Consider the following 25,478-nt stretch of genomic DNA (forward strand, 5'->3'; position numbering starts at 1 on the left):
AGGCTCATGCTCAAAAAACTATAAACACAAAAGGATATGTGTCTACCAGCAAATTTGTACCCATATTCCTCATAGAATGGAGTTTCAGTCAAAGTTTGAAAGCCTTTGTTCTCTCTTTCTTGACTATGTTTTTCTTCCTTCACTATTTTCCCTTTTTGAGGCCTGCTTGTCCCGTAAAAGTTTTATTTAATCTCTGAAATGTAATTCTGACAAAGAACATTTTTCTTGTCTAGGCCTCTCAACAAAGTTTTGGAAAACAGAAATGCCAAAGTGGACAGTTCTTACATCTTCATTAAATAACTCTATTAAGAAAAAAATAACTTACCTATCAGAGCTTTCTAAGCCTCTGTGTTCAGTGTCCCTATGCACTTCAGTCCTTGCCCAGGACACCTTAGTAGCTGGAATTAAACTAATTGTATAGTTATTGAAAAAAAATTTAAAAAAACAACAACAAAGATTACCTCTCATTCTCCATAACTACATAAGATAAATCCAGGTTTTCAGGGTATTTATTCCTTTTAACATGGTCATCTTCTAAGTGTCCACACCTCACTGTGTTAAATACATGGCTATAATATCCTCCCCGCAACCTTTTGGTTAGGTATTATTTCATCATATTTTTATAGACAAGGAAACTGAGGATAACAGAGGTTGAGAAATTCTCAGGATTGCCTACTGTGAAGTGACATAGCCAGGTCTAATTCCAAATTTGTGGTCTCTTGTGTGCTTCATACTGTGTTACCAGAATTCACAGCAGATAGACTACAGTAGTTTTCAGAGTTCTCCCACAATCACCACTAGCTGTGCCAGAATGTGGCCATGGCTGCCTGCTCTTATCTCATATCAATAGCCCCCAGGAAACCCCACGCTTCCCTGTGTAAACCAGAGTTCCCAAGGTGGAGCTCCTTTTCCAGCAGAAAGGATGTGTGCTTTTGGTGGGTGGGAAGAATTACTTTTGAGGTCAGAAATCCTGATTCCCTGGAGTTCCCACTGTGGTCCAGTGGGTTAAGAATCCAACTGCTGCGGCTTGGGTTGCTGCAGAGGCGTGGCTTTGATCCTCAGCCTGGCACAGTGGGTTAAAGGATCTAGTGTTGCCCCAGCTGTGGCGTAGGTCACAGCTATAGCTCAGATTCTATCCCTGGCCCAGGAACTTCCACATGCCACAGGAGTGGCCATACCATTAAAAAAAAAAAAAAAAAGAAAAAGAAAAAAAGAAGAAGGAGAAGAAATCCTGATTCCCAACAGCTGTGTATCAATATGGCTTTGCAAATCACCTCCAATATCTCAATAACTTGACTAGGAAACAGAGGCAATAACACTTCAGTCCAGCCCCTGGAATCATTGTATGGATTAGTTAGTTGCACAAACATAGGAACAAGTTAAAAAATTAAAATTTCCACAAAAGGCCATGGTCTGTCTGCTTTCTTCAATTTGTTTTTGAAGCTCAATTTAACGTAGTCCTCAACCATTTAATTAAGCATTTAATCTATGATAAGTCCTGAGGATAAAAATATGGATAAAATACAAATGTGAAATAACATTTTAAGTAGAAAAATATAAAACATGCATTCAGATAAATAATGTCTTTTACTGTGTTCATCCTGAGAAATGGCACATATTCCTCAATTACTGACATTGGGTAAACTATTACCTAAAATCCCTGTTTTCTGAATATATCAAAATCCTTAATGATGGCAAGTCTTTGTTCCTCAAAGTGAACCTGCTTCTGAGAAACAGCTTAAAGTTCTAGGAGCTAAGTTTGGAGAATAGGGATTCAAACTAGGAAATATTTCCATGTCCCAAACAAGACATACCATAAAGTTTTCTTGTGGGGCTCCTATGTGGGACCTGAGAAACTTTGTGCACATTTCTGGCATTGAAGAAATGAAGCCCAACCCCCAGAAAAGGGCCAGCACCACCTCTTAGAGGTTACTGATTTCTCTTATCTCTGTTGATTATAGGAAACTATACAACAATGGCTTTACTTCAGTCCAAGGACATGCTTTCAATGGGACAAAGCTGGATGCTGTGTAAGTCAAAGGATGCCGTGGAAACTGCTATCCTCCCCTACACTCCCACCCCAAGAAGGACCATTCAGTGGGTCAGAATTCTGCTAGAGATAGATCCTACCAGAGCATTCCTCAACACCAGAGTTAGTACGACCAAGACTTGGGGATGATGTTAAGAAACTTGGCAAAAGCCAGTGTTCGTGGACACTTACACTGACTCCAATTCTAAATCCCAAAGTGTTTATCCTTGATAATATGGAGAACAATGGTGTCACCTTCAGTTATCTTATAGGAAAGCGTGCGTGTGTGTGTGTGTGCGCGCGTGTGTGTGTGTGTGTGTGTGTGTAAATATTCACCTACTATGTACTAAAGTGAAGGGGTGTCTTTAGGTCCAAAGCTATTCGGAAAGCAAGGTTTTTGCTTCCATGTTTTCAGGAAATATGTGAATTTATGTTTGATTCCATCAGAAATCACTGAAAATCCATAACCAAATTTTGCCTTCCCTGCGGATAAATAATGCCTAGAATAGGATATTGGCAAAAAAGAGTCATTGACGTGGGTTTCTATTTTTGTCATACTTTTCTATCAGGTCTCTGTGGCCCCCAGTATCTATGGCAGGGCATAGTTTGTGGCTGAGAGCTGGTGGTCTGGTTCAGCCACACTAGTGTGTGATATAAATTAAAAGCAATAAATGAAAAATAGCTTTAGTAGAGCTGACTTTCCATAATATGGTGGACTAGATCATTCCTAGGGCACTCCTACTGCTAGTAAACACCTAGCTGCTACATTTTTTAGAAGTTACATTTTATGTCATAGCTCCAAGAGAGGGAAATGAAACAAGCTAACAAACAAGTAGCTGAAACCAAAGTGCTGGGTACTTACAAAGGGTGCAGCTCTCTCAGGGGCAGTTGCCAGCATCAGTAGTGCCAGGAGACTAGACTTCAGTCAACGAGAGGGTGAGGAAGTGATGTAAACTCTTCTGTAAAGTGATCTGAGACTCCCAGCCTAGACAGGGAACCTGGACAAGACCTGGAGTGGAAGCACCCTAGTAGCACCTCCTGACTCTTGGCAGAAATAACTGCCAACCTCTACAGAGGAAAGAACCTTAATGCAGGCTCCCAGATCTTTACAATGTTAAGATCCATGAAATAGGTTCTCATAGTCAAAAATCACACATAGGAGAAGGAAAAAAAACAAAAACAAACAACCACCATGAGTAAGAGTCGAGTGAAGCAACAAGCAGTAGATTTTTGTGTTTCGTTTATCTTATAAAAGTTAATTGAATATTTTAAAATAATTGTACTTTTTCAACTGCAGAACTTCTTGCTTTTTAAAAAATTGTCTGCTCATATAATTCCATTATTTTTCCTTTAAATATTTTATACATAGTTGTTTTATATTCTGGAAATAATCACGGCAAAATCTGAAGGCCTATGGTTCTAGATCTGTCAGTGCTTCTCAAACTTTATTGAGCATATAAACCCTCTGTTAAAATGAAGAATCTGATTAAGTAGATCTGGGGTGAGCCCCAGGATTCTGCATTTTTAACAAGCTCCCAGGTGATACTGCTGCTGGTCCACTGACCACGCTTTAGCAGGTAAGGTAAACCAATCTGCCCAACCATAAGTGGGGGCCCTGGTTATAAAACACACACGCACAAGGATTAAGTGGCTTATTCTGGTTTTAGGGTCACTGGTGGGTATGATTCCATTTTTAAAGAATAAATACTAATAAGTTTTGAGGTCATTATACCTTGGCATGGCTTCCTAAGTTCTATTTAAAGTGGGGTCTCATTCTTTACCAGGCTTTTGGATTTCCTAGTCGTCTTTATCAAGTGAAGATCAGAGTACCTTTCTCTAGATTGTCTAATTGGGGGCTCATTTGGGTTGATATTAGTCATTTTTAAAATACGTAATTATAGAAGAAGTCTGAAAAGACTCAGTTGAGTAACATGAATACTTTACATAAAATATATTTACCGTATTGGAGAGACCCTATATCCCTGTTAACTTTATCATACAAGTCTCACACAATCCTTCATTTATTTTTCAACATATTTATCAAACACCTTCAAGGATCCTGGCACTGTGCTATTCATTAGCAATACCAATATGAACAAGACCAATGTTCTCTCTCATCACACTAAACATACATTTTGGGGGGGGTCAACTTAAGGACAGCAATATCAAGGGTCAGGGTATATTAGAAATATACTAATGTACCCAATTCAAAATATGCATTTCAGATTGTAAATAACTGAACACTTAGTATCCTTGCTTGGAGATGTAAGCAGGATTTTCCCTTCATTTATCACATTTTAAAAAATTATTGGGAGTTCCCGTGGTGGCGCATCAGAAGCAAATCTGAAGAGTATCCATGAGGATGTGGGTTAGATCCCTGGCCTTGCTCAGTGGGTCAGAGATCTGGCGTTACTGTAAGCTGTGGTGTAGGTCACAGACATGGCTCAGATCCTGTGTTGCTGTGGCTGTGGCTATGGTGTAAGTCAGCAGCTGTAGCTCCAATTGGACCCTTAGCCTGGGAACTTTCTTGCGCAGCTCTAAAATGCAAAAATATGTGTGTGTGTGTATATATACATATTAGTAGTCTATTTTAATATACATGAATCTAACCAAATGTTTTTCTCTTTAATTATTCCTAGAAACCCGCCGACCTTAGGGGAAATGATCTTCCCAGTTCAAATCTTCTATGAAACTTTTCCATGAAATGAGGAATTAAGACTTCTCAAAACAATTAAGACAATTTGGAGTTCCTATTGTGGCGCAGTGGAAACAAATCCAACTAGTATCCATGAGGATGCAAGTTCGATCCCTGGCCTTGCTCTGTGGGTTAAGGATCCAGCATTGCCATGAGCTGTGGTGTAGGTCGCAGATGCAGCTCAGATCCCACATTACTGTAGCTGTGGTGTAGACTGGCAGCTACAGCTTCTATTCAACCCCTAGCCTGTGAACCTCCATATGTGGCAGGTGTGGCCCTAAAAAGCAAAATAATAATAATAATAACAGTAATAATAATAATAATAATAATAATAATAATAATAATATAAGACGGTTTGTGATACTTAGGGTATAAAGATTTCAGAAGACTGTCACACTGTTCTAGACCTCAGGGTCATCAAGATGTTAGCATTAAGGTAGAAGAGAACCATGTTAGCAAGGGTTGGGTAGGGACAGTAAAGAAATCTTCAACTAGGGAGACCAGAGATGATAACATGGCTCCTGAATTCAGTGTGTCCCACTGATTCTTGCTTGAACCCAAACTATCTTTCCAGAATTCCAGATGAGAAGAAGGCCTAGAAACCAAGTTTGGATATACAGTAATTCATTTATAAAACTTCTCTTTTTCCACAAGCAAATGATTTTAATGCCCAAGATGAGGATTTTTGCTTTCAATCATTTGCTTCTTTATCCTTCCATATTTACTCATTAGAAGGTTTCACCCTCAATGGCTCTCAGTTATCATTTTTAAGGGCAGGGATTTGAATATAAAATTTAGACTTTAAGGCCTACGGAGCATGGTTCTCAGTATTGATTGAAAACTCCAATCATCTGAAGCATTTTGGAAGTACTGATGCCTAGGTTTTACAACCAGAAACACTGGTTTAATTGGTCTGAGTTTAGCCAGGGCATGGGGAGTTCAGTATCTCCCCAGGTGAGTCCAGTGTAAAGCAAATGTCAAGAATTATAGCTGTGGAGTAGGTTATCACTCTTCTTGTCCAATAGTCACATTTTACAAATAAAGGGAATGGAGCCCAGAGTGAACACATGGCTTTAGAAAAATGGCTTTTTACAATTGATGGATCTATCTAGTGGCCAAGCCAAAGCCACGACCTGGATCCCTGGTTCAAGACCCTTTTCCTTGTGCCATGCTGGGATTCATTGTTGCTGACTTTACCAGGCACTGCTAAGGCTTGGACACTGAGATCCTCTGGCTACTAGTTTCTCAGCCTAGGAGAATATTTACACAGATTCTATTAAAGACATGAAACACAGAAGCTAAAATATCTTGTATCTGGGAAGAGTAGACACATGTGAGAGAAAAAAGGTCACTCAAGACTCAAGGCACAACCAGTAGAAGTTTCAGAGAACAGTCGCGAAAAGTCACAGTGTCATTTGTCAATGAGATCCTGACTTTACCAGTACAGCCAGGTCACCAACTCAACCAGCTCCCGAATGAGGTCAGAGTGAAGGGAACCTTGATGAAAAGGCTGGCATGATCAAATGTTATTAAATTCAAAGAATTGGGGTTAAAGTCAGGCCATGTATGTTCACTATTTTGCCTCAAAACATCTCATGCTTGCTCATAATTGGCCTCTTGGTCATGTTTAGAGAACTCCACAGAGACTAAAAAGATTACCAAAGTGAATCTTCTGTTATCAGGCTGTTGTGCTAAGTGGATATCAGTGTAAGTAAGTCTAGTAGCCTATAATTTTATGGTTTTGGTCATTAAGTTAGCTGCAGAATATCAAAGGAGTTAGAGGCATTTTCTATTGAAAAAAATGGAAAACTAACAATGGAACAGTAATTTCTAGCCCAACTTCTCTCCAACTTTTGGGGTAAGAGAAGGGATGAGGGAACATGCATTTCCCAAACTATAGTCCTTGAACTCCCTTTCCATGGTAAATTAATGGGCTATTAATGACCTTATAAAGTTAAAGTACACAGGTGGACTTCCTGGGTCTTTTGAGAGAATAATCTGAATAACTCGTATCTAAGAAGGGGATAGAGTATGCAAGAGCTTCCCAGGGAGCTCTTAGCTCAGGAGCATTTCTCTGGACTGGTGTTTCAGAGAACACTTTTGGGGAAAGCTACTCCAGAAGATTTTTTTTTTTATTTTGTCTTTTTAGGGCTGTGCCCATGACATTTGGAGATTCCCAGGCTAGGGGTCAAATCGGAGCTGTAGCCTCTGGCCTACACCACAGCCACAGCAACACAGGATCCAAGACACGTCTGCAACCTACACCACAGCTCATGGCAACACTGGATCCTTAACCCACTGAGTGAGGCCTGGGATCAAACCTACGTCCTCATAGATGCTAGTCAGATTCGTTTCTGCTGAACCACAACGGGAACTCCAAAAAGAATCTTTTGATAGTGCACCTTGTTGGGAGGCAGGTCAATTTAACAAGGCTTATTCAAGAGGCGGGCTGTGGAAAAATCTAAGAGCCAGTAAAGTTTCAGATCATATTGTGGTCTTGCAAAGTTAAACCTAAAGGGCTCATGTACAGAGACCATCTTTACCTTCCTGACAGCTTTCTCCTCAGACCATACATGGGTTCTGTGAGAAGCCTGGCTGATGGGAGAGAGTTATTCCCTTGGAGACAGTGGATTTTAATTCACTCATTCCCCGAATTATAGTCTGTTCTCATCACTGTAACTACCCCTTGAAACATAGGAAAGAAATCAAGGCACCATTTTCACATACTTTCTTGAGATTTTTAGGTGACATTTGGAATGGTTAAACAAACGCAGGAAATATTTGAGTGAACCATTTGTTTCTTGATTTTTAGGAGTTGAGGTCTGAGATCAGCAAACTTTTTCTGTGAAGGGCCGGAGGCTAACAAGTATTTTAGGCTTTGTGGGTCATGTGATTTCAGTCACAGCTACTCACCTCCACCACTGTAGTGTGAAAGCAGCCATGGACAATTCATAAAAACAAATGAGTGTGGCTGTGTTTCCATGAACTTTATTTACAAAAACCGGTGGCAGGCAGGATGTAACCAGATGGTTAGTTTGTGGACCTTTGGTCTAGATGTAGGTATTCAGTGAGGATGACCATTGTATGATGAATATGAAGTCTGTTTTTCCCAAATCCTGGTAAAGGTTAAATGGCAGGCATGGGATGAAGATAAGTATCTGAATAAAAATATTTTAGGGTTTGAATGTTCAGATCCAATCATGAGATAAAACAAAGATCTTTACTTTCCAATCACTACTTTGAATCTAAACTTAAATGTCTACTCCTGTTATAAAACAATATTCCATCTATTCATTATACCCTATGTTTCTGATTCCTGGTTGATGGAAACTAATTTTTTCTTAGATTTAGGCACTTCAGTGAAAGGTATCATGTAAATCCAAGAAAAAATAAAGATAATCATGACAAGGAGGCCTGGAAGATATCAGTTGAGCTGTAAATGGAGAAAACAGAGGTCAGGTTTCCATAGTAATCAGGAAATAGTATTAACTTTGTGATTTTTAACATATTCTCAATAATAATTGTGATTTAAAACTAATATAAACACGTCAGGATCCTATAATGACCCTAATAGTGTTCAAAGATCCTATATGGCATGTTAGCAACTTGGTAAATTCTCCAGAAACATGTTCAAATATTTTTTTTCTTTTTACGGCCACACCTGTGGCACATGAAAGTTACCAGGCTAGGGATTAAATCAGAGTTGCAGCCAAGTCCTATGCCACAGCCATGGCCACACTGGATCCAAGCTGTATTGGTCACCTATGCCACAGCTTGCAGCAATGCTAGATCCTTAACCCACTGAGCGAGGCCAGAGATCAAACTTGCATCCTCTTGGAGACTATGTTGGGTCTTTAACTCATTGAACCACAGTGGGAACTCCTGTTCAAACAGTTTAACTTCTAATTTAAACAATTGGTTCTCCAAAAGAGTAACGATTCCCCATCATCTGCCTCATGTAAATTTACTGAAATTAGCAGATTCGACCTCACTTAGACCTATTTTTTTAGTGTAACTGAAGAACATGATTGAAGCCAAGTTGGACACATTCCACATTGAGAACAAGCACTGATGCCTTAGCAGCAGTTGGGTGATTAGTTAAAAGTTCATGAAAATTATGGCAGATGAGTGAAAGTACATGGTCCTGTGATCTCATATGGAACTAAGCACACTGTCATCACTCAGATGTGAAATTAATAATAATACAAGCATCCTTTGCTCAACAGAAGTTGAACTGCTCTCAGTCACAAGTTAAATCACACATTCACTCTTTGGAAGCTCTTTTCTGCCCTCTCCACACAATCTGGCATGGGATATGTTGCTTATTTCAGAATGTCTAATACTCTGTATTGTATTTTCCACTGTCAAACTCTAGCAACAAGCTACCCTCTGACAGTAAACAATTGGGCAGGAAAAAAATGCCATTTTGATGTGCTAAGAACATACTGAAACACTAATCATTATAAACAGAGAAGTCAACACAATTCACGTACTAATTAGCATCACACATGATCTTATTACAAGCAAAACACTGCAGTTTGGAGCACTGGGAAAAGATGGCGATAGAGAAGATTATGGGATTAAGGAGGCTGTTATTTCTCATGGAGAAAGTATTTGAACAGCTTGTAGGATATGTTCCAAGGCTGGCTTTTACCTGTCTATTGAAACCTTGAGCATTTTCTCACCTGTGACTGTTTACAGACAGGTATCCTGATTTCTGCTACCAGAAGGATTTCATAAAGCAATAAGGGCTGGGCAGGGGTTCTCTTTAATTGTCCAGGTAACTGATACTGAGAGGGAAACACAGTTTGCTGTGAAGTATTCCCATGCGACTCTCACAACATAAACAGGTGTCAGCCTGTTTCCCCTAAAGGGATTATGGAAATGCAGGCTGAAATTCCATCTTGGAGCTGAAATGTATTCCAAAACTCCCCAGGGAGCAAACCTCAGCAGCAACCACACCTCTCCTTGCCACAATGTCCCATACTTCTCCCTCTAACACGTCCTCATCTAGAGGGTGCCCGAGCTGGGAGTTACCAGCAACTTGACTTTCACTTATTCATCCAGCATGTTTTTACTGAATGGCTGTTATATTCCAAGTGTCAGTTCGATGCGCAAGGATGTGAGCCATATCTGTAACACCGAGTTTGTCAATTAGGTATTTGTCCCCAGCTCATTCCTGACCATCTTTGTTTTTCTGACCACGCTGTTCTTCCTTGACTGTGAGATACACAGCACAGTTAAGAAGCCCCCCAATTCCCATATGAAAAACCTGACGTGTCTTTTCTAGGAAGAACTTCATTCCTTCCACGAAGTTCTCAAAGAGGCATAAAGTACTCCCAAGAGTGAAAAGGCATTGAACACACAAATGTAGCCGTGTCTATACTATTTTTAAAGGAGATACCAGGCCTTTTCTCACAAGCCCTTCCCAGTATTTGTATTAGAAATCCTGCATTTCAAGAAGTCTTTCCTTTCACCTCAGACTCTAAGACTTTCTACTCTTTTAAGTTCATTTACATTAATCTTATCCTTGCAAGAGATAATTTAGATGATCATACACACATATCCTCCCTACAAAATAATCATTGTCTGGAGTAGTTTACCTATATAGCCTAGCAAGATTTGTGACTGATATACCCAAGCAGGCTTATAGAATGTGGATTCCAGAGGAAACAGTATAAATCAGGGCCAAGGAATCTGTTTAACTAACCTGACATCCCCAGTAAACATGACATGATAAATGGGGCTGATAGAAGCACATTCTTCTCAGGTGTTAAAGCTTCTATAGACACATTTCCCCACCCCATCCCCTTCTCTTCAGATGGAGAGGTAGGGTCAGCAATCTGAACCTGAGATTATAGCTTCATGGCATTATCATAACATGTGATAATAAGACAGCTCTCCAAACTGCTAAAGGCAGGGTGATGGTTTCACTTTTAAGCATCTAATTATCTCTAAAACACGAAGTGCCCAAACAACCCTGTTGGTTTTAGAGAACACAGCCTCCCCCAAGACTCAGTTCATCTCTGTTCAAGTTGGCCGCACCCTCTCTTCTTCCTCCTTCTCCCCTCCTGGACTCTGGCTGGCTTTCCCCGCTTAAAATCTTCTGCAGTGTTTCTGGTAAATTGCCGCGCTTATCAACCAGCCCCCTTATCCTTGGGGGCATATTGAATGTCAGATGAAAACACTGCAGAATTGGACAAGCAATTATTTAGTTTTACAACAATTTCTAATGATTAGAGCAAGCCCATTTTTACTTGTGGCCGTCAGATATGAAGAGGAAAAACTGAGATGAGCTCACCAGTCCGTATTTGATTTTCAGCAGTCTGGGAATAGAATGTTATCTTCAAGTTGCCTGGTCCAAAGAATACAGAAAGAGCCTCGAGCCAGTGTGGCATTTATGCTGTTAGTTGTCTTTTTACAAAATCCTGCTGTTCAAGATCTTTTCTCCCATTGTTGTTTCTCCACGGTGGCTTTTGCCTGCTCTAGCCATGAACTCCGTAGACACTGCAGATTGAAGGAGAGTAAAACAATGAAGCTTGTGAATGAGAGTCTTACATGGTACCCATTCATCCAGAAGGCACAGTCTGGCTGCTGGAGCATCTTACTTTGGTCTTTGTACATAGACTACATTAAATGACCACCCTCCGCCAATCCATTTTAGACTTAACGATGCCTTGGAAGCTTGGTATCCAGCCACTGCCTGACGAGGTCACATGTAGACCATACCTTTGTAGCGTTTGTAAACCAGTTGCTTGTCGCTACCATTGAAAAAGTCATTGATCACCACACCCTGTGTTGAGTCTTCTATCTTTGATTCTCCATTACTTTTTTCTTAAATTAAGAGTTTAACATAACCTGCCTCATTGCTTTGGAGGAGAGGTGCATTTGATATTTTTATCCACTCATTTATTCCTTATTGATAAACAGCTTTGGAAGCACTAAAGTTGGCACTGGTGATACAGTAATGAGACAGCTTAAATTCTGCCTGGGGAGACAGACAATGAAAAAGTAAACAGTAAATAAACAAGGTAGTCACAGATTGTGATAATGCCATAGAGGAAATAAAGAGTGCAGTGAGGAAAACTGGTGGTGGCTACTTTAGATTAAGATAGTTCTTTCAACCTGGATTTGAGAAAAAATATAAAAGATCACCAAATGCATACCGATTTATGAGATGTCACTGTATGGAGTCATGGTACTTGCCATTTGGTTAATCCCTCATCTTGCCCAGAAGAGGGAGATTTCATTGGCGGTTGGGAAAACCATCTTCCTCCAACTGCTCCAATGAAGACCCAGTTGTGGCTCTGAGGCTGCCCTCTCCTATTCTAAGTTCCATCCTCTACAAAGGACTGGAGAGGAACAGCACTGCTGGACCAGGAGAAGCTGAAGGCAGGAACCTCACGGCAGCACTGTTTTTGCTTTTGCTTCTGAAATGCGACAGAGGCTACCTCCCTATGGCTCAGCCACAAAAAAAGCCACCCTCCTTCTCCTTAACTCTGATTTAGAAAGGGGACAGCCAATTAACCAGGAGGAGATTACTCTTGAGGGCTCTGGAAAAGGAAACTTTCTGAACCAGAGTCCTCATCTCACACTATTCTCATAAACCATCATCCTTGAGAATTTTCCATCATAAAGAACAATCACCACAAATAGAAGGATGGAAGCATATCTGTATCTAAGCAGATATCCTAATGGCCTCTGCTGTATTCATTTTGCATCACCAGATAGACTCACTCTCTCTTAAATCAACTAGGCTATGTGGTGAATTATTCTAAACGTTCATAAATTGAGATCATTTATAAGAATACAGATGTAATTATATATTTATATGTATTATGCTTTGTGTCTTTTTAGACAACTTTTTTTTTTTCTAAAAAAGTTAGGGGAACAAAGCCTATCCTTCAGAATCTTTGGAAACTTTTATCCATTTGGAGATACTGTTATGTTTTAGAATCACTTTGTCACTTAAATCACTTCAAAACTATTTTATCCTCGCATGCCCAATGTGTTCTCAAAATGGAAAGATCAGTGTGCCCAGTTAGTCCCTCCCATGAAAGGTATACTCTATAATCTTATCTGTATAACCTGCCCCCAACAAAATAAGATAGCCAGAGGAAATGCAGGCCATCCAATTAAATTTGAATTTCAGATAAACAGCAAATAACTTTTTTAGTATAAGAATGTTTCAAAAAATTACTTGGGGAGTTCCTGTCGTGGCTCAGTGGTTGTTAACAAGTCCAACTAGGAACAATGAGGTTGCAGGCTTGATCCCTGGCCTTGCGCAGTGGGTTAAGGATCTGGCATTGCCGTGAGCTGTGGTGTAGGTCGCAGATGAGGCTCAGATCCCGCATTGTTGCTCTGGTGCAGGCCGGCGGCTACAGCTACAATTAGACCCCTAGCCTGGGAACCTCCATATGCCAGGGAGCGGCCCTAGAAAAGGCAAAAAGACCAAAAAAAAAAAAAATTACTTGGGAAATACTTACACTAAAAAATTATTTATTGCTTAATCTCAGCATCTCGCATATTTAAACTTGGTAAATCTGGCAACCATGCCCCAAATACAAGATTTGAATCTCCGACAGTCCCCATCACCACTACCCACCTTCACCACACTTATTGAATACCTGATTGAAGCCCAGTCATCAAAAGTAAGTGGAAATATTGATCAGTATTGAGAAACAAAATTTAATCTAGTTGGTATTGAAGATGATTGAAAAATTCAGTGCCATTGGCCAGGTAAGCAACTTTGATAAAATCTAGATATGCAAACTAAATCATAAACATTCGAATTTTCAAAGACTTCTGCCATAATTAATGTGCATAAACCTTGCACAGCTGAAACCTAGACTCTTTTGAGTGCTTAAGCCAGAAGGTTATATGTTTTCCAAATTCTTAAAAAACAGTTAATAGCTAGGGATATCATGCTCCCATTTTATTGTGGTATTTATATTAATTTGCTTACCCTCACCTAATCAATTCTCTCTCTCAACCTCTCTCTTTCTAGTTACCTGAACAAGAATAAATACCTGACAGTTATTGACAAAGATGCATTTGGAGGAGTTTTCAGTGGACCAACCTTGCTGTGAGTAAGGCATACAAAAGAATATTTGTCCCTTTGTCCCTTTTCTTGGAAGCAGGGGGCATTAAGAAGAACAGCTGATGATGTTTATGGGTGGAGAATGTTGTTGTCTTAGATAAAGGCTTCTGCTGGTACTTTTCCATCCAGCTGTATAGGCTACTGCTTAGAAGAAAGTCCTTGTACTTTGAGACTCAGAAATGCCTGACCAGACAGTCACCTTGGTATGGACATTCATGAAGGACCTATTGTGAAAAAAAAGACATTTTTTGGCAACTGGTATATGCAAAATTCTGAGGCATGAGGTCTACAAATAGGTGCATTCTAGTCTCTGCTGAAAAATGAGTATGCATTGCACAATGTCTGACACACAAAAGGAGTGTGAATAGTTGGATTCATATCTGAGAAAACTTACAATCACTGGAAAAGAGGGGATGTAAACATATTTTAAATTAGTGTGGAAAGAATAGTTATTTGTGCATTTCCTCTGATTTATACCTCCACATCTAACGATCAAGTGCTATTGATTCTGTCTCCCTCAAGCCTTTTTATTGGTGCCATCTTCTCCATCCCCTTGGTTTTGCCTTAGTTTATAATTTCTTTCTTGAGCATCTAGTCAAGTCCTTGCCAATGTGGAACACAGCTCCCCAGGAGAAGCACACAACAGTCCGTCAGAGGCAAATAGAAATAGTAGAGGTTCCGTCCATACATAGCAGTTCCATTTAAAAATAAGGATAAATTGGAGTTGCCATTGTGGCTCAGCAGGTTAAGAACCAGACAAGTTAGTATCCATGAAGATACACGTTTGATCCCTGGCCTCACTCAGTGGGTTAAGGACCTGGCATTGCCTTGAGCTGTGTCGTGTAGGTTGCAGGCATGGCTCAGACCCCGCATTGCTGTGGCTGTGGCTTAGGCCGGCAACTACAGCTCTAATTCGACCCCTAGCCTGGGAACTTCCATATGCTGCAGGTGTGGCCCTAAAAAAATAAAAAAATAAAAATAAGGATAAATGAAGTTTTACTAATATTTTACATATAGGTGATCACTGTCCCTCAGGTGTTAGGTAGAGAATGGATGCATCCAAAGAGAACAGTGGATAATCTACTGTCTCAAAGACTTACCATCCTCACTTTTAACAGTTTCACTTCACTTTTAGATGGAATGCACCCAAGTAAGTGGGTTAATGGCCTTATCTTAACACATGGGTTCCCTATAAGAGGGCAGAGTGACCTTGAACATCCATTGTACCATATGGGAATATATTGTTAACTCATGGCAAAGTACTTAAAAGCATTGTTCATTTTTCTTTTTACAAAAGACAAGTGAAAAAAATATGTTGACCTTTTCTGTGATTTTTTTTTAACCTGGAAGATATTTTTTAAAGACAGCTTTAACTGTTCCTTCAAGAGAAAGGTGATATTTCACCAATGAATGAGGACAGTTGTTGATTTTTCTAAAGAAATGTGTGCTTTGGAAAGAGCCTTCAGGAACAGGTATTTGGAAACATTTCCATGTGATGTAATTTTCCTGATGAAAATAGTGAATGTCACTTATAAAAATTCTATTTTGTTAAAATCAGAAATTGAATTTTAACCTGTTTTGAAATCTTTCCAATTAAGAGTTGCAATTGGTTTAAAACCATGTGTATAAAATATGAAAATGAAACTTAGATTAGTTTGCAAAAAACAACTGATTGATATCTCAGAATATGGATTTCAATAAAAATGTACATTTGATTACAGAATTGGATTGAAAGATAAGAATCTTAATTTAATAAGTGTAGCCAAGTCTGCCCTATTCCATTTGGAACCATCTGTCTTTGTGAGGTAACTTTTTCAATTGACAGCCATTTAAACCAAAATCAAAATAAAATGACCCAGAAGCAGACCTCTGCACAGCTGTATCAGAAAGGGTTAAATAATTTTCATATTTAGTATATATTTAATAACACCGATTTCATTTTGGTGAAAATTTAAAAAAAAAAATACCACTTATTTGTCTTTCATTCTTTTAAATGTATGTTTCCTGTGTTTTATAATGTATATAACATGGTATTACAGTAATGTGTATAGAGCTTATAACTATACATTAAAGTACATATTCAAGCTTTTTTTTCTCATATATACATGACATTGAAAGAATTTGAGGACGAGTAGTGTAGACCAGAAATACTCAAAGTGTAGGTCTACTAGAAGGTGCATGGCCGGCTCCAAAATGTACCTCAAAGAACAGCTTCCTTTCCCATGAGAGCAAAGTTGCCTAAACTAGTCTGTGTGCTTAGTGAATTAGTTGCTTATATTCTAGTACAAGCCTCTTAATTTGTCAGGGATTAATCAGAAATAGCCAATGGACACCACACTCTGAGTGGCACTGGTCTAAATGACAAGAGTCTCCAAATCCCCCCTTACCTTCTGTCTTTGATCCTCTCACTTCCACCCTCCTCAAATCTCCTTATGTTCAAACGCATATAGGACCTTAAAACCCAGTGCTGGTCTCCCATTCCCCTCAGAATAAAGACCTTGATGTGGCATTCAAAGTCCTGCTATAAACTTCAGCTTTATTCCTCACATCACTGCATACTCCCGAGGAATCATCCATCCATACTGAAACTTTTAGCTCCCCTAATGTTCCAACCTATTTATATGGCTATGCTAAACTCTTGCCCTTCCTACTGCTTTGAAAACCCGACCACAATCTCATCTTGTCTGATAAGCACCTACTACCACCTGGACATTCTCTGAAATCATTCTTGGCCCTCCCTTTCCTTAGGGAAGGATGACCATTTCTTCCCCTGTATGCCACCACCTATATGCGTGCATCTCACGGCACTGATAACATGTTTCTACCTATCTTTCCAGGAGCTCCCAAAGGGCAGGGGCTATGTCTATTTCATTTCTACAGTTCTAGTTCGTATTACAATGCCTGAAACACAGTATTAGCTTAAAAATGTTTGCAAAGTTATGACAATCTAAAAAAATGACTTTACTTATACTTCCATAAATGCTATGACATTTAAATGGCAGTCACATTTTAAAGATTTTTTAGTATGTTTCTTTATGGAAGAGTGTCCATTTCTACTTCTATTAGGGAAGTTTTTGGCTATTATCTCTTAGAACATTTTTGCTGTCCCTTTCTCTCTCTCTTCTCCTTCTGGCACCCCTATAATATGGATGTTGGTGTGTTTAACGTCCCAGAGTTCTCTGAGACTCTCTTAATTTCTTTTCAATCTTTTTTTCTTTTTTGTTCCGCATCAGTGATTTCCACTAGTCTGTCCTCCACCTTGCTTATTCGTTCTTCTGCCTCCTGTATTCCATTATTGGTTGCTTCTATTGAATTTTTGTTTCAGTTATTGTATTTTGCATCTCTGCTTGCTTAAGTTTTAAATCTTGTATTTCTTTGCTCAGTGTTTCCTGTAAATTATCAGTCTTTGCCTCCAGTTTATTTCCAATGTCTTGCATCATCTTCAGCATCATCCTGGAAGTTGATAATCTCCAGATCACTTAGCTGTTTTTCTGGGGGTTCTCCTTGCTCCCTTATCTGAGTTCTCTGCATTTTCATTTTTATAGGTTTTGGTGTGGTCTCCCTTTTGCAGACAATGGAGTTGTAGCCTCTCTTACTTCTGGTGTCTGCCCCCCTTGTGGCTGAAGCTGATATGGGGGCTTGCTGTAGGCTTCCTGATGGGAGGGACTGGTGCCTGCCCATTGGTAGGTGGGGCTGATTCCTACCCCTCTGGTGAGTGGAGCTTTGTCTTTGGGTGAGATCAGAGGGAGCTGTGTGCCTGTGGGGTCTTTAGGCAGCCTGTTTACTGATGGGTGGGGCCAGATTTTCCCAAAATGGCCACCTCCAGAGAAACACACATAAATACATATTCCTAAGAGCTCTACCTCCAATGTCCTTCCCCCACAACAAGCCACATTCACCCCCTGTTTTTTCAGGAGATCCACCAAGAACTGCAGTCAGGTCTGACCCAGATTCCTATGGAGTCTCTGCTTTGCCCTGAGACCCAGTGCACATGCAAGCCCCTGTGCGCTTTTCAAGAATGAGGTCTCTGTTTCCCTCAGTCCCGTGGAGCTCCTGTGCACAGGCCCCACTGGCCTTCAATGCCTGATGCTCCAGGGGCTCTTTCTTCCAGTGCCAGATGTCCAGGCATGGAGACTTGACTCGGGGCTCAGAACTCTCACTCCTGTAGGTGAGTCTTTGTGATACAGTTACTTTCCAGTCTTTGGGCTTCCCACCTGGGAGGTATGGGGTTGCTTATATCACATAATCACTCCCCTACCTCTTGATGTGGCCTCCTCTTTGTCTTTTGGAGTAGGATATCTTTTTGAAAGTTTCACATCCATTTGGTTGAAGGTCGTTCAGAATTTGGTTGTAATTTTGTTGTTTTCATGACAGAAGGTGAGCTCCAGTCCTTCTATTCCACCTTCTTAATCCCATCTCCCCATTTCTACTTCTTTGGAAGTGATCAATTAAACTACCTGTTTGATTGGCTGCTTAAAAGTTGCTTTGATAATTTTGGTAAGATATTTTTACAAGACTCTACTTAAGAGCAGATGGACAACTGCTTGAAAATGCCATTTCTGCTTCCTAGAGGTATGCCAAGTTGTGAAAAGTGAACTAGATTACAAGCTAGACCTGAATTTGATGCCTGGCTCCATCACTAACTAATTGTGAGACCCAAGTCTCAAGTTTTCTTATTTGTCGAAACAGAGTAACTGAAAGCTTATGTAAAAAAAAAAAAAATCTAAATAATAATATATTTTGTTTATGCTTAACAAGTGGTAAACATTATCATTACCTTCACTTCTTCCTGACTCTTAACAATGTCATTATTCTTATCTTTCCTAACCTCTCTGATCACTCCCTCCCAATTTCTTTCACTAGAACTTACTGCCCTAGTGTTTCAGTGGGGTTCAGTCCTGAGCTCTGTTATCTTTCTCTCTGTATTCTCTCCTCTGGTTAAATCATTTGTTCTCAAATATCATGAGAATATGAACAAGTTCTAAATCTCAGGTTTTAGACCTTAGCTCTTATTTAGTCATCTCACCTGCCTGGAATTCTTTCCTCTTCTCCTTCTCATTCCTACCCATTCCCATCAGTTTGATGACACTCTTCCTAACCAACTTTTGAAAATGTACAATAAACATTTACTGAGCACTCAGTAAGCCCAGCACTCTTCATTCTGAGCTCTCAGTAGGTCAAGGTCATTATTGTGAAGGGTTGCCAGGGAAAGCCTCCTTGAGAAGGTGACAAGTGCTAAAAGATATGAAGGTCATAAAGGAGCAAGTCATGTGACTATATGAAGGACAGTCATTCCAGACAAGTGCGAAGACCCCTGGGTGAAAACATATCTGGCTATTTGAGGAGTAGCAAGGAAGCTGTTAAAACCCAAGCAGACTTAACTTATAGATACGTAATTTCATCCAGAAACAGCAGTGCACGTGGAACGTCCTCCAGAGTAGATCATGTGCTAGGCCAAAAAAAAGTCAGTACCTTTAAGAAGATTGAAATCATATCAAGCATCTTTTTGAACCACAATGGTATGAGACTAGAAATTAACTATAAGAAAAACATGGAAGAAACACAAACACATGAAGGCTAAATAATACGCTACTACACAACTAATGAGTCATTGAAGAATCAAAGAAGAAATCAAAAGATACCTTGATACAAATGAAAATGAAAATACAATGTTCCTAAAACTATGAGACAGAGCAAAAGCTGTTCTAAGAGGGAAGTTTATAATGATATAGGCCTGCCTTCGGATATAAGAAACATCTCACATAAAAAAATCTAAACTTATACCTAAAGGAACTAGAAAAAGAGGAATAAACAAAACCCAAAGTTAGTAAAAGGGAGGAAATCATAAAGCAGAAATAAATTAGAGACTGGGAAAAAAAGACGGTAGAAAAGATCAATAAAATTAAGAGCTGGTTCTTTGAAAAGATAAGCAAAATCGATAGATCTTTAGCCAGACTCATCAAGGAAAAAAGAGAGAGGACCCAAATAAACAAAATAAAAAATAAATGAGAGGTTACAACACCACAGAAATATAATATGAGATTATCCCAAATATTCACCAATAAATTAGACAGCCTAGAAGAAATGAATAAATTCCTAGATAATATACAATCTCCCAAGACTGATTTGGAAGAAATAGAAAATACAAACAGACTGATTACTGGTAATGAAATTAAATCAATAGTCAAAAAAAAATTCAACAAACAAAAGTTCAGGACCAGATAGCTTCACAGGTAAATTCCACTAAACATTTAAAGAAGACTTAACACCTTTCCTTCCCAAATTTTTCCAAAAAGTTAAAGAGAAGGAAACACTTCCAAACCATTCTGAGGCCAGCATTACCCTGATACCCAAACCATAAAAAGATATCACAAAAAAGAAAGTCATAGACCAATATCACTGTTATAACATAGATATAAAAATCCTCAACAATATATAGGAAACTGAATCTAACAATACATCAAAAAGATCATACAACATAATCCATCAGATTTTATCCCATGGATGCAAAGATGATTCAGTATCTTTCTTCAATGTGATATACCACATTAACGAAATGAAAAATAAAAATCATATGATCATCTCAGTAGATACAAGAAAAGTGTTTGATAAAATTTGACATACATTTATGATAATAACTCTCATCAAAGTGGGTACAGAGGAAATATACCTCAACATAATAAAGCCTATATTTGAAAAACCTTAGCCATTATCATACTCAGTGGTGGAAAGGAGAAAACACCCCCTCTATAATTAGAAAAAAGACTAGAATGAAGATGCCTACTCTTTCTGCTTATGTTCAACATGTTATTGGAAGTCTGAGCCACAGCTAGAACTGTGAAAATGAAGTCAAGAAAGTTCTGGTCATAGCTAGACCTGTGAAAATAATCAGACAAGAAGAAATAAAAGGAATCCAAATTGGAAACGAAGAAGTTAAGACTGTCACTGTTTGCAGATGACATGATACTGTACAGAGAAAATCCTAAAGATGCCACCAAAAAACTACTAGACTCATCAATGAATTCAGTAAAGTTACAGGATATGAAATTAATATACAGAAATCAATTGTATCTCTATACACTAACAATGAACTATCAGAAAGATAAATTAAGAAAACAATTTCTGGAGTTCCCATCATGGCTCAGTGGAAACAAATCTGACTGGTATCCATGATGATGCAGGTTTGATCCCTGGCCTCACTCAGTGGGTTAAGGATCCGGTGTTGCCATGAGCTGTGGTGTAGGTCATAGTCATGGCTTGGATCCTGTGTTGCTGTGGCTGTGGAATAGGCCAGCGGCTATGGCTCCAATTTGAGCCCTTGCCTGGGAACTTCCATATGCTGTGGGTGCTGCCCTAAAAAGAAAAAAAAAATCCCAATCTCATCTAAAAGGATAAAATACCTAGGAATAAGTCTAAGGAGGTAAGAGACCTGTACTCAGAAAACTACACACTGATGAAAGAAATTGAAGATGACACAAACAGATGGTGAGATATAACATGCTCATGGATTGGAAGAGTTAATATTGTTAAAATGACCCAAGACAATCTACAGATTCAATACAAATCCTATAAAAATACCAACGGCATTTTTTCACAGAACTATAACAAGTCTAAAATTTGCATGGAAACACAAAAGATCCTAAATAGCCAAAAAAGTCTTAAGAAAGATTTCAAATTATACTATAAACCTATAGCAATCAAACAATATGGTACTGGCACAAAAACAGACTCATAGCCCCACGGAACAAAGCCCAGAAATAAACCCATGCTCATTTGGTAAATTAATCTATGGCAAAGGAGGAGAAAAGACACCCTCTTCAATAAGTTGTGTTGAGGAGTTCCCATTGTGGCTCAGTGGGTTAAGAACCTGACTAGTATCCATGAGGGTGCAGGTTAGATCCCTCGCCTTGTTCAGTGGGTTAAGGATCTGGCATTGCTGCAAGCTGCAGCATAAGTTGCAGATGTGGCTCGGATCCCATGTTGCTGTGGCTGTGGTGTAGGCTAGCAGCTGCAGCTCCAATTTGACCCCTAGCCCAGGAACTTCCATATGCCACAGGTGCAGCCCTTAAAAACCAAAAAAAGAAAAAAGTGGTGTTGGGAAAATTGTACAGCTACATGCAAAAGGATCAAACTGGACCTCTTCCTCACACCATGTACAAAAATAAACTCCCTAAATGGATTAAAGACTTCATGTAAGATCTGAAGCCATAAAACCCCCCAGAAGAAAACATAGGCAATATGCTCTTTGACATTGGTCTTAGCAGTATTTTTTTGGATCTGTCTCCTCAAACAAGGGAAATAAAAGCAAAAATAAACAAATGGGACTACATCAAATTAAAAAGCTGTTTCACACCAGAGGAAACTATCAACAGAACTAAAAGGCCACCTACTGAAACGGAGAAGATATTTGTAAATTATGTATTTGACAAGGGGTAGATATCCAAAATATACAAAGAACCCATACAACTTAACATCAAAAAATAAACAATCCAATTAAAAAATGGGCAGAGGACATGAATGGACATTTTCTAAAGAAGACATACAGGAGTTCCCACTGTGGTTCAGTGGGTTAAGAACCCAACTAGTGTCCATGAGGATGGGAGTTTAAATCCCTCGCCTTGATCAGTGGGTTAAGGATCCAGCATTGTAGCAAGCTGCAGCATAGGTCGCAGATGAGACTCAGATCCAGCCTTGCTGTGGCCGTAGCATAGGCCAGCAGCTGAAGCTCTGATTCAACCCCTTGCCTGGGAACTTCCATATGCCACAGTTGTAGTCTCAGATAAAAAAGAGTTCCTGTTGTGGTGCAGCAGAAGTGAATCTGACTAATATCCATAAGGTTGCCCATTCAATCCCTGGCCTCGCTCAGTAGGTTAAGGATCCAACCTTGCCATGAGCTGTGGTGTGGATCACAGACACTGCCCAGATACTGTGTTGCCATGGCTGTTGCGTAGTCTGGCAGCTGTAGCTCTGATTCGACCCCTAGCGTGGGAACCTCCATATACTGCGGTTGAGGTCCTAAAAAGCCAAAAAAAAAAAGGCAAAAAAGAAAGAAAACATACAACAGGCACATGAAAACGCACAAATCACTAATCATCAGGGAAATGCAAATCAAAACCACAATGAGATAATCACCTCACATCTGTCAGAATGGCTATTATCAAAAAAAAAAAAATAGCAAACAACAAGTGTTGGTGAGGATGTGGAGAAAAGGGAATCCTTGAGCTCTACTGGTGGGAACATAAATAGGTATCATTACTGTGGAGAATAGTATGGAAATTCATTAAAAAGTAAAAAATAGTACTTCCATATGTACAAATCCACATATGAGTTTTTACCTGAAGAAAATGAAAACACACATGCACCCCTATGTTCATTGCAGCATTATTCACAATAGCCAAGGCATAGAAGCAACCTAAGTGTCCATCAACAGATGAATGGATAAAGATGTGACATCTATCTATCTATCTATCTATTTATCTATCTATCTATCTATCTGGAGTATTACCCATAGAAACAAATGAATTCTCATCATATTCTTGTCATTTGGGATAACATGGATGGGTCTAGAGGGTATTATGCTAAATGAAATAAGTCAAACAGAGAAAGACAAATACCGTATGATTTCACTTGCATGTGGAATCTTACAAACAAAATAAAAACAGACTCATAGATACATAGAAAAAAGAGTGGTTTCCAGAGGGGAAGGGGGTGGTGGGTTGGATAAAATAGGTGAAGGGAATTAAGAGGTACAGACTTCCAGTTATAAAATAGGTCACAAGGATGTACTATGTAGCATAAGAAATACGGTCAATGAAATTGTAATAACTTTGTATGGAGACAGATGGTTACTAGACTAATGGTGATCATTTTGTAATGTATTTAAATATCAAGTCATTATGCTGTATGCCTAAAACTAACCTGACATTGTACGTGAATTGTATTTCAATTTAAAACAAGAAAAAAAATTGTGGGAGAAGATTTCTGTAAATGAAGGAAATGAGTTTTCCGAATATAAAGACACATAAAGAACCAATATGACCAAAAAAGAGCTCATGGAGGTACATCATAAGATATGAAAATGCTATGATAGAGAGAAAGTACAAGAAGCTTCTAGAGAGAAAAATCCTGATACCTATGATGCTGGAGAATCAGAATACCATGTCTTAGCAGTAACACTGAAAGACAGACAACAGAGAACACCCTTCAAATTTTGAGGGAAAGTGATTTCCAAACTATTTATCAAAGATGAAGGTAAAACAAAGACATTTTAAGATGGGTTAATGTCTCAGAAACTTGATTTCCCATTCACCTTTTCTTGGAGCATAGACCAATAAAGCAAAAAAAGAGGAATTCAGAAACAGTGATCAACACAGGAAAGAGGCAAATGGAATTCCCATGGTGATCAAAAAGGGAGGTCTTAGAAATCTTGAGACCAGGAGGGCTCCAAAAGAAAGTTCTACAAGTGAAAGGGGATGGATAGATTATCTGATGGGATTGATTGACTTTATGAAAAACTGGGTAGAGAGATATTTTAAGAACTCTAGAGCACTCTAGAGCAAGACGTCCATTCAAAGCAAAAATATAAATAAAAGAGAAAGACATCTCATGAAGTAGCAAAACAAAGTTACACAGGAAAGAAAATGAAATCACAATATACAGACTTGTAATAATCAAAATCCTAAAAGTGGATTTAACCAAATATGTCCTAAAATTGTTTCAGGGGAGTAAGAGGGCGTGTCAGAAGGATGCATGTGCTGTGCAGGCTGGTGGAAGAGAGGTAAATCCTCAACTTCCACACTAGGGAGTCAGTGGGTGAGGTAAAAACCAATAAATCAAGAAATATGTTCAATTTTAGAAAGAATACCAGAAGTTGAAAATGGTTGCTTCTGGGGCATCAGAAAGAGACAAAATCTTCATTACTTTATTTCCCTCATATCTTCGCCACATAACTAGATTTTAAGATTGTAGAGGAAATGGACTGTGTCTTATACTTTGTGTAATCCACCCACTTCAAATTAGAGGGCAGCAAGTACTCAATAAATATTGATCAGTTATAACTGAATAACAGCCATAATTTGGCTGTGAGTTTGCGTAAAAGCCAAACTTGGAAAATCTCAACCTCTTAAAATCTTAAAGAGGAGAGGACTGGAATACATCTCTACCTCATAAAGGTATTTATGAACAAATACAATCATCTCCAACTATTAACACAAAGTCACATTTGCCCATTTAGCTCACCACCTTTTTTTCCAGGGCCATTTCTTTAAAAAGAATCTCATTTAAAACAGGTATAATGTCTAAAGTGAGATCTTGCCTCTAATTTTTGCTAATTTTTTAAAAGCCTTTTAAATTTAGCTTCAAAACATTTTTTATGTATTGCTTTTTAAATCAAGATGCTGTCTCCTTTTCCATTTTTGTACTTTCCATTTTTTATTATCTTGTTTTCATCTTATTTTGAAAGAGAAGTTCTTGGTATTTATAATCCCCAAGGAAAGAACACACTGAAATGTAATGCCTTCCCTAATAACCAGAGTTCTCTAAGGTCTAAATTATGTAACTCACTCTAATAAGTATTTAACTTCCTATTGATAATGACTATATTATTATGATCCCACTTACTATTATAAGTAACTCCCAAGAAGAGGAAATCTCTG

General features: G+C 38.9%; 1 protein-coding gene across 1 annotated transcript in view; it reads left to right on the forward strand.

The window, feature by feature from the left end:
- TSHR (thyroid stimulating hormone receptor) overlaps positions 1 to 25,478 on the forward strand; it is a 121,237-nt gene that overhangs the window by 73,465 nt on the left and 22,294 nt on the right. The window contains exons 8-9 of the mRNA XM_047797547.1: positions 1,962 to 2,030; positions 13,732 to 13,809. Of these exons, the coding sequence (XP_047653503.1) occupies positions 1,962 to 2,030; positions 13,732 to 13,809 (147 nt within the window). The remainder of the gene's footprint in view (positions 1 to 1,961; positions 2,031 to 13,731; positions 13,810 to 25,478) is intronic.

Source organism: Phacochoerus africanus, chromosome 9 (assembly GCF_016906955.1).
Source record: "Phacochoerus africanus isolate WHEZ1 chromosome 9, ROS_Pafr_v1, whole genome shotgun sequence".
Classification (NCBI taxonomy): Eukaryota; Metazoa; Chordata; class Mammalia; order Artiodactyla; family Suidae; genus Phacochoerus; species Phacochoerus africanus.